Source organism: Oncorhynchus mykiss, chromosome 16, assembly GCF_013265735.2.
Source record: "Oncorhynchus mykiss isolate Arlee chromosome 16, USDA_OmykA_1.1, whole genome shotgun sequence".
Taxonomy (NCBI): domain Eukaryota; kingdom Metazoa; phylum Chordata; class Actinopteri; order Salmoniformes; family Salmonidae; genus Oncorhynchus; species Oncorhynchus mykiss.
The window spans coordinates 66,738,052-66,748,697 of NC_048580.1; the positions used below are offsets into that span (position 1 = coordinate 66,738,052).

The 10,646-nt window shown below is 38.5% G+C and overlaps 1 protein-coding gene across 1 annotated transcript in view; it reads right to left on the reverse strand.

The window, feature by feature from the left end:
* Positions 1–274: 274 nt before the first annotated feature.
* Positions 275–10,646, reverse strand: part of slc6a8 (solute carrier family 6 member 8) — a 28,711-nt gene continuing 18,339 nt past the window's right edge. Inside the window, exons 8-13 of the mRNA XM_021566996.2 lie at positions 8,840–8,952; positions 8,280–8,417; positions 8,067–8,169; positions 7,784–7,884; positions 6,329–6,499; positions 275–4,199 (exon numbers count right to left, since the gene is read on the reverse strand). Coding sequence (XP_021422671.1) covers positions 4,059–4,199; positions 6,329–6,499; positions 7,784–7,884; positions 8,067–8,169; positions 8,280–8,417; positions 8,840–8,952 — 767 coding nt within the window. The 3' untranslated portion in view covers positions 275–4,058. The remainder of the gene's footprint in view (positions 4,200–6,328; positions 6,500–7,783; positions 7,885–8,066; positions 8,170–8,279; positions 8,418–8,839; positions 8,953–10,646) is intronic.

Below are 10,646 nucleotides of genomic sequence, written 5' to 3' on the forward strand. Positions count from 1 at the left end.
TAATTTTCTGGATTAATAAAGTGATGTGAGCTTGAATTAACCTCTTGATCATAAAATGACTTTTCCCACCTATACACAGTGGAAGCACAGAACCATGAACCCATTACAGGGTTACCAGGTAACAAGGTGGGATTCTAAGTGTCTGCCAGTTGAAAATATGGGATAAAACGTAAATCCTTTTGGATTCAAATGAACAATTAAACCGGAGATGTTTCAAATGGTAATTGTTGAAAGTTGGTTCGACAATTTCAAATGTATTCACAAAGACAGAATCTTTTTATTGAAGTAAGTTTTATTGCCATTTTGTTATTTTGAATAGGGCGAGTGGATTTTTAGCACAGAATCACAGTGGTATTAAGCATGAATCCCTTCATAAATTGTGAGGGACAAGGTTGATGGAACACTTGGGATGTCAACATAGGTTTACAGTCATCTCTTTATCACTATTCTATGTTATGAATGGAAGACTGATGTTAAATCTTACATGATACAGAGTACAATAACAGTTAGATGAAGTCAACAGTGTTACTATATCTTTTTTCAAGACAGTATCCTTTGCCAAAGTACTCAGTGGATGATGAAATACCATTTTCTCAGGCTTGATTGTACCCTTCTTTCCAGGCCTTTGTGTAGGATTTGTGAAAACAAAACTCAAAATGACATTGTGGAAAAGGAGAGGGGATGAGGAAGAGAGATAGCTGTGTAGGGGAGAGTTGTGGCCCCATTCGCACTACTATCTGTTCACTGTCAATCATACAGCAGATGCCATAAGAACTATTCAACTGTCAACTGTCGCAACAAGTGTTTCTTTACAGCTTTGCATAGTTGGTTAGCGTTAGTCTTTATCAGCTAATGATGGATATTCCAGTTTAATGTACTGTATACAATCATTACAGTACAACATATTCCATGGTAACTATGGTAATTGGTCTGTATAGTTTATGAAAATAAACAGAACATTTTAAAAGACTTCATGTAGATTTTAAAATAAACAAATCATATTCAGCAACGGGGAATGAGTATTTTTTCATATCTATTACATTTTTGACCATTTCGTATGATATGGAATAGATCCACAAAGCTTTCATTATCAATTCAACACTTCCCCTTTGTGAGTCATACTTTGGATTAAAGATACTGTCAAGAATAATTTGGCAGAGCGCAAAAGATGACACCATACATATGATTTTGCTTATGTATATTTCATTTAGATTTTCTACATTTAATGACTACGTTTAAATGTTTCACCTTTCGACCAACCCAGGCTATAATCTATGAGTATTATAAGGAAGGCCAATGTAAAAAAATGTTGTTAAAATAGATTCTTAACTTTAACATTTATTTGACCATAGCCTTGCTATAAAACTTCCTTGTGTCCTCATCCTTACATATGTCCATAAACCAACAGTATGAAAGGCGCATTTAGTTCTAGCACTACATTTAGGAGGGAATGTTTGTTCTGTCTCAAGGTTTCATAACCAACAACCAAACTCACCACTTTTACCATGCGGTTTTCAATTTTGAAAGGTGGGAGAGCATTAGAGTATTTTCTATATGCCAGGTTTAGTGTAGGAGGACCGTGGCAGATAGTCAATAGGCATATACAGAAAGAGAGTTTAGTTTTCTTGTCAAATTCTGTAATATCTGCCACAAAAAGGACCTTTTAATCTTAATGATTATTATTTTTATTTAATTTTTTACAAATGAGAGCACACTGCTTCTAAGTAGAGAACATAAATTACACTTGAAGCCAGACGTGAAATATGTTGAAAATGATGAAATCCCAAGTAAAAAAATATTCCAAAATCTTTTAATTCTTAATCAAATGAATCCTCCTGTGTTGTGTGGACCAAATTAGAAGGTCTTTCTGAGAAATATTAACGTTTAACTGAGCTCTGGGTGGTCTGAGGGAAATACTGTAATTAAACACACACAAATAATCTATTAGGCTACTTAACACTGGAGCACTTGATATTTGAAACCAAAAATCCCTTCTGTGTGTTATGAATCACACAAGCCTTTTGAGGAGTACTGCATCGCAGCATCTCAATGGCGCATGCTCTTCCCCTTAGAAATCTTCATCAAAATTACATACTGCATCAAACTCTTTAAAATATAACACACAAGATATTCAATATATTTTTTTATACTGTATGTATAAGCAAAATAAAAGCCTTCACAAAATAAAATCTCTGATTTATTTTACAATATGTAAAACAAAACAAAAATTGTTATTCTAACACGATTTTTTTTTAAAGTGCTAGCGAGATATTTTACAATGTGCAAATGTAGTTTTTAGCATTGCATTATTTAATATATTTTACATTCTAATGATCTTTTCAATATCGAAATAAATCATATGTTATCCATATCATGGTAAATGGCAGAATTTCCATTTGGTTATCTTCAAGACTGTTCCTCAGTGGACCAGGTAAGAATATGGCTAGTCAGAGTTGACATATGGGCTCTAGATTTAAGACAAACAACATAAGGCAATGATCTACGTGTCCAGCTCCTGTACGGCTGCAACATTAATACTGTGTGTGTGTGTAATACTCAAGAGGTAAACTCACGATATAACACCTTACAGTTAGTTACTCATCACCCTGTTCCAGTCACTGGCAAATGGCACAGCAGCTACTTGTTGTGGCAATGTTGTAGTTAGATCCAAATACTGTCCTCCTACATGCTGCAGAGATGTACTTGTCTTCGTAACAATAGGTTGGTTGAAATATGAGGTAAATCCTTACCACTTGGCCAAGTGATCATTTTGCAAGTTAATGCCAGAGGAAGTATCGGATCATTTGTTTTTAATGGCCATTACGAACAATATATCAGCCAGTCACCTTTTTGAATTAGAGAAGAGTGATCTTAGATCTTACAGAACAGTTCAATTTAGTGATTATTGTTGATTCAAAAATATATATCTGTAGACACACTTATCAATGAAAATGTTTCAAGGCATCTAAACTGCTTCATGAGTAAGAGCTGCATTGTTTGCTTTCAAGATGTTCCCAAACATCAGACAGTTAAATCGGAAGACACAATATATATCAGACTGATCTAGGCAAATAAACATAGATAGTGTATATGGCAACCAAAACCATTCTCTATCAATAACAAGAGAATGACAAGTATGCTCCATTTTGGCACTGAATCAATCTTTAGTTTATGTCTAAAGTTCTGAGGACTATTGTCACCATGAAAGACACATTACACAAGCTCAATGATCAAAGATGGTCATTTTTACAGTTTGGCAACTACATAACTTCAGGGGCCTAAAGAAGCCAGAATATTGAAGTCAATTGGAAAGAATTCTGTATTTTATGTATCAACTCAGCCAAACCGACAAACTGTAGTGTATTATACAGTATATGATATAATATCAATTGAACAAATGCTTTTAATTATATATTCATATATCAAATCAAACTTTATTTGTCACATGCGCCGAATACAACAGGTGTAGTAGACCTTACCCTGAAATGCTTACTCTCAATGTGTAATACATATATTTTCATGTATCAAATTAGCCAAATAGATTTTTATGCAAGATATCTTTAACTACACCGGTTGATACACAAACCCTCCGTACCACATGATTGGTCTTGCAGTAATGTGTAATTTCAAGGAATTCCATATCAGTCTTAAAGATAGCCTGTAAAAATTCTGCCATACTGGGTGAGGTGGTGGGCTACACATTGGTAGACTATGGCTCTGGCCTGATGGAGTCACAGACAGGGAGGGACAGTTTGGGTATCAGATCACCCCCCCCCAAAGACTATACGGCACCTGTTTATAGAATGGACCAATCAGGACATTGATTATCAACATCCCAGGTGAAGATTATCGACTGTCCAATAGACCGTTGTGAATTGATTTTGTATAGGTGTAGAGAACCGTCTGTGTACATTATCTGCATCCTCTAATTAATTGCACATAATTACCAGGCGATTCCTTTTTGATTGTGTCATTAACCCAAATGAATACATCAATTATTACATAAATTATCATCTGGTCTTTAGAGTGTTGTCAAAGGCTTTCCTGTAGGCTATAGCCTACATACCACTTTCAAAGATGATAACCTTGTTGTCTTCTGTGCTGGCAGAGAGGGAGGCCAAGCTCTTTATGTCAGTATCAGGCGCCATGTATTCAAGGTGATGGGGACCCCATTGTGGTTTGGTCAGCTTCTCCCAACGCTGAAGGAGGAGAAAACATGTTCCTTTAAGACATGGAGACCCATACTAATCAAACTGCTGTATTACTCATTCTGATGGGTGAGAATGAAATTAAAATGGAAAAAAAACTATATTAAAAGAGTAGGCTACATGCTGTCAACTGTCAACTGAGGTTTCCACGTTCCGATTTTCCCTTAACTATTTACACTTTCGTATGTTATGCATTTTATTTTTGTCACGGCTTATACAGTAAATTCCTTTCCACCCTCCCTTACTCGATGCTAAGTCTTTATCATTATTTTCATCATCTAATAGAAATATTCATGTTGACCAATGTTTCAAAAAGAGCATTCAACTGTGTTGAGTGTTCCACAGGTTTTGTGAGGGCATGTGTGTTACAGTGAGGGAAAAAAGTATTTGATCCCCTGCTGATTTTGTACATTTGCCCACTGACAAAGAAATGATCAGTCTATACTTTTAATGGTATGTTTATTTGAACAGTGAGAGACAGAATAACAACAAAAAAATCCAGAAAAACGCATGTCAAAAATGTTATAAATTGATTTGCATTTTAATGAGGGAAATAAGTATTTGACCCCCTCTCAACAGAAAGATTCTCCCAGGTGTCTTTTATACAGGTAACGAGCTGAGATTAGGAGCACACTCTTAAAGGGAGTGCTCCTAATCTCAGTTTGTTACCTGTATAAAAGACACCTGTCCACAGAAGCAATCAATCAATCAGATACCAAACTCTCCACCATGGCCAAGACCATTGAGCTCTCCAAGGATGTCAGGGACAAGATTGTAGACCTACACAAGGCTGGAATGGGCTACAAGACCATCGCCAAGCAGCTTGGTGAGAAGGTGACAACAGTTGGTGCAATTATTCGCAAATGGAAGAAACACAAAAGAACTGTCAATCTCCCTCGGCCTGGGGTTCCATGCAAGATCTCACCTCGTGGAGTTGCAAAGATCATGAGAACGGTGAGGAATCAACCCAGAACTACACGGGAGGATCTTGTCAATGATCTCAAGGCAGCTGGGACCATAGTCACCAAGAAAACAATTGGTAACACACTATGCCGTGAAGGACTGAAATCCTGCAGCGCCCGCAAGGTCCCCCTGCTCAAGAAACCACATATACATGCCCATCTGAAAATTGCCAATGAACATCTGAATGATTCAGAGGACAAATGGGTGAAAGTGTTGTGGTCAGATGAGACCAAAATGGAGCTCTTTGGCATCAACTCAACTTGCCGTGTTTGGAGGAGAAGGAATGCTGCCTATGACCCCAAGAACACCATCCCCACCGTCAAACATGGAGGTGGAAATATTATGCTTTGGGGATGTTTTTCTGCTAAGGGGACAGGACAACTTCACCGCATCAAAGGGACGATGGACGGGGCCATGTACCGTCAAATCTTGGGTGAGAACCTCCTTCTCTCAGCCAGGGCATTGAAAATGGGTCGTGGATGGGTATTCCAGCATGACAATGACCCAAAACACACGGCCAAGGCAACAAAGGAGTGGCTCAAGAAGAAGCACATTATGGTCCTGGAGTGGCCTAGCCAGTCTCCAGACCTTAATCCCATAGAAAATATGTGGAGGGAGCTGAAGGTTTGAGTTGCCAAACGTCAGCCTCGAAACCTTAATGACTTGGAGAAGATCTGCAAAGAGGAGTGGGACAAAATCCCTGCTGAGATGTGTGGAAACCTGGTGGCCAACTACAAGAAACGTCTGACGTCTGTGATTGCCAACAAGGGTTTTGCCACCAAGTACTAAGTCATGTTTTGCAGAGGGGTCAAATACTTATTTCGCTCATTAAAATGCAAATCAATTTATAACATTTTTGACATGCGTTTTTCTGGATTTTTTTCGTTATTATTCTGGCTCTCACTGTTCAAATAAACCTACCTTCAAAATTCTAGACGGATCATTTCTTTGTCAGTGGGCAAACGTACCAAATCAACAGGGGATCAAACAATTTTTTCCCTCACTGTAAGTGCCTTGCCCAAGGGCACGATAAATTTTTCACCTTGGCGGCTCGGTTATTCAAACCAGCGACCTTTCGGTTACTGGCCCAACCCTCTAACTGCTAGGCTAGCTGCCACCCATGTTGGTAAGGAGCACAGTATGATATTGATACTGACCTCCTTGAAGGTTCCCGTGGCCCTGCAGAGCTTGTACAACACGCTGACAGGGATACAGAGCATGGACATCAGAGCCATGCACCAACCAATCACCTCACCCCACCATGGGTACACATACGTATTGTTGTAGGTAAGAGGCTTGTAGTTGAACAGGTGAAATAGGAAGATACCCTTTGGAAGGACAAAAAAAAACATGATTATTTTACCAGGCAGGTCAATTAGGCACAAATTTATAATGACATGCTATGTAGTCATGACTAGAGGTGTATTGGTGTCTGGAAAAGTGTGTATTATCTAATTTGACAAACATTTCTCAAACGGCCCGAAGGAAAGCTGCCTTGTGTGAAAAATTCTATGAGAAACAGTGAACACTCTGAATGACCTAAAATGATCAATCCCATATTGGTCTTTCACAGTCAGGACAACCCAAGCTGTACTGTGCAAGTAGGCTAATAGTAGGCTTACTATTGACACTGATGAATGAGCCTGTCAACTAAGTCAGGTTTTCACTCTCAATCACATTTTTTGTTGTTGTAGAAAAACTAAATTGGATGTTCTAAGTCCATCACAATGCTCTAACCACATCAGGAGAACACTTTGGAGGTCTGGGAAAAATCTAAGTCGTTTAGATTTTTTTGTGTAGTTGCCCTTTAATCCTAATATGCATGCACCTAGCACTGTTGTTTAGTTAGAGGTGTTTTTGTAACACATATGAGATGGATTTTGCAAAACAAATGGCAACTGGATTGATTAAAATAATCATGATGTCATTCTGACACGTAGGCATAGACCACTTTGTAGTTAACATTTAATAGAGAAGGTTTTTGGGAAAACCTTTCCATCAAACAGATGTTCCTTAATTATTTGGAACTTGCATGTTTTACTTCATATTATGAGTCATGTCTTACTTTGCTTCAAAGTAGCCTATAGCTAAAATCCCACCATCCCACCAAATGTGGAGGTATTATTTAATAAAGACTTCCTCATATGCTTTCTCCTGTTCTATTGGTTTTCTTTCAACTGTATTTGATCCTAATCAAATGAGCAACCTATGATCGTTGTTGCATCTTTAGATCTCCCCTCTATCTAACAGATACTTCCATCTCTGTCCATGAAATCACGAGCATTTGCTGTGCGCATTTTAGAACTGTATATTCCCGCAGATTGCATTTTTGGAACATTTGCCCGAAGGCCTACTGCCGTGTGCACGTTGCTGTGCCTAAAATGTGAAGAAATAATACTTGACCAACATTTTAAGCTAGACATTCTGATGTGTTCCATCGGCCTTATTAAATGATACGGTGTTCACCTCCACTTCCCCATTTTGCTACGCATCGTGGGGATTAAGACTTGAGTGTACACGATGCCCACTGAACTATAAGTGGGTATACGGCGTATACTTGCGTACGCCCTCCACTACACCACTGTGTGTGTATAGTATTGTACATCACTTACCATGCAAACACATGGAGTAATAAACGACCAGCACCACTTCATCCAAGGAAAAGGCCGGTAACCAATCATACGAGCAATGTCATCCATGAACCTGTCAGCACCTGTACACACAGAATGGCACGGTTAGAGACTCGAGATGTCTAAGAATGGACGACAAGCACAACTACAAATACTGGTATACGGTATATACCATGTGTATCCTGTACATACGACTAATAAAACTTGTATTTACTCTTTATAGGACGGTAATACATCAATTGTCACAAAAGTGAATGTTTCTTACCGTAGACCCAGCTGACAACTATGCATTCCCAGAATGCTTGCCATAACAGGGTCATACCGCTGGCGGAGTAATAATCAAAAAGCTGGAAGACATACATCCCTCCCTGTTGGCACACATGAGAAATAATGAATCATTGTGAATCATTTGTGATTACCATCTGATATGGATGTTACACAATATGGAATCGGCACCCGTCAAACGGTAGTGGCTTACCTGTGTAACCATGGAGAGATCTATAATAAAGCACATTAAACAGCAGATTGCCACAGAGATTTCACGCTTATAGCGCATGTAATACTTTCCAGGAAAGAGATCTAGAATCCCAGTTACAAAACCTTCCACTCCAACAAACTGTGGATAGAAGAGGAGAAAACACAAATATAATTGTACTCAGTAAGCTTCCCACTGGGCACAGACATCAGGTCAACGTCTAGTTTTGATTTACATTGGGTTGAGTTGTCAACTGATGTGAATTCAACACAACATGTTGAATTTAGGTACACACAACATTGGATTTAGGTACAAAGTTAAGTGAAAAATACTAGGAAATGCTCTTTGATGTCACATTGATGACTTCTTACAAATCCAATGAGTTTTCCACATTGATTCAATGCCATCTCATTGATTTGTTGGGGGGGGTTGAAAAGAGGTAGAAACACTGTTGATACAACCAGTTTTTGATGGATTGAGAGTAATCTGGTCCAGATACTTTAAGTTTGTAACAAATGGCAACCATTTAAGTGTTGTGTCCAGTCGTGTAAAGTTGCTCCTACCTGACTGTCAAGACCCAGTACGAGCAGCATAAAGAAGAAGAGAGCAGCCCAGACCGGGGGCATTGGCATCAGAGTCACAGCTTTAGGATACGCAATAAAGGCCAAGCCAGGACCTGTAGAAGAGAAGTAGGGATGAGAGACTCAACCCTACAGCTCAGACTAAGCCCTTAACACAGACACACTCTACACACATACGTACAGTACAGCAAAGAGGGAGAAGGAGATAGAGAGATAGAAAGAGAGAAAGAGAGGCACCTGAGTGAGGTGCTATTGTGCAAAAGCTGGATGTGACAATGTTGGCTGCCTTTTTGTCTCCTGTCTAATTCTATTGTTGTGTTGTTGTGCATTCCGTCAACGCAACAGTAGTGCGGCTTTAGTTGTTAAATACGTCATTGCAGTAGCTAGATATAATTATAATTTCAGTGTCTAACAACAATGTGCAGTGTATAACGTCATGCTTTCTAGCTTTTTTTTTTGTATATTGTTAGTGAGGTACTTTCAAAAGAATCAATGATGCTCATGCCTTATGATGCTCAAACAAACGTTTTATTAATGCATATGAATAAGTAGGGGCTATAGTAACATTAATTTAAGCCAGGTGAGCGTCACACGGCTGAATGTGCTGACTACTGTAAATACTCGGTAGTGTATAGTCAACCAAGTTTAAATAGCAGATTTAAACTTGTGTAGCCTTAACTATGGTAGTAAAAGTAAAACAGTTGCACTACCTATAAAAACGCATCTATAATAGCGACCTCACAAACTTACGGTCATGGTACATATTTGCATTATAAAGAGATTTTCGCTGTACTCCGCTTGTACTTGGTTGTAACCATAATTTAGATTGTAGTTTATAGACACACTGCACTGAAGTAGCAAAGAGAGAGGTGGTCAATATTTGCTTTACAGTTACAACTGCTTCAACTATACAAATTTCACTAGATAAATGAGAATTTGAGTTGTGTCATTATAAATAGGTCCATGTTTTCATTGAAGATGAGAGGGATGGAACAAGTGAAGATGTATGACACTGTACTTTCACCACCAGAACTAGTCCTGGTATAGCAACTACTGCAAGGTTCATACACAAAAAAATAAGAAAATAACTTGAAAACACATATGTTTTGCAAATTGCTCTGGATATGTTTGCAGATTATGGGGCTATGGGGCTGCTGCCTGGGGTAGAGAATTTGTCAGGTGTCTTGTGTGTACACACAATTATCGAATAAGTTAGTTCTACCGTTAATGTTTTTATTGTGTTTGGGTTTAGTAAAGTTAGATTTGGGAATTTGGGCCTACGCTTGGAAAATGTTGTCATGTCACTGCTTTGATTTCTCTAGCCCTGTCCTCTGCTGCGGTCGGTAAATGCAGTCATTGGTTCTGATTTTGACTAGGCTGGATTAAGGTGTAAATGCTGTCATTAGATAACAGATGTTTACCTTCAACAGTAGTCAGCTCCAGGACCCCTCTTGAAAGCGAGATGTGCACATCTCAAGAGGCAAAGTTCCTGGTTAAATAATCCTTAAATTAATACTTAAAAAATCGAAAATATAGATATATAGAGATATAGATCAATGAACTGATGTCAATCACAAGTCATATAGAATGGGACTGAGGAAAATAAACCGAAACCCTGTTAAAAGGATAAGAAGATTCATGAGGAAGGGGAGTTTTTCTCTTTCGTTCGTACCAACTTGCAAAAAAAACAGGAGTCTAACGCTGAACCAAAATCAGGGCCTAGATCCATTAATGTACCTTCTCACAAAATCACACTCCTATTGACACTCTCACAGGCAGTCCTGCACAC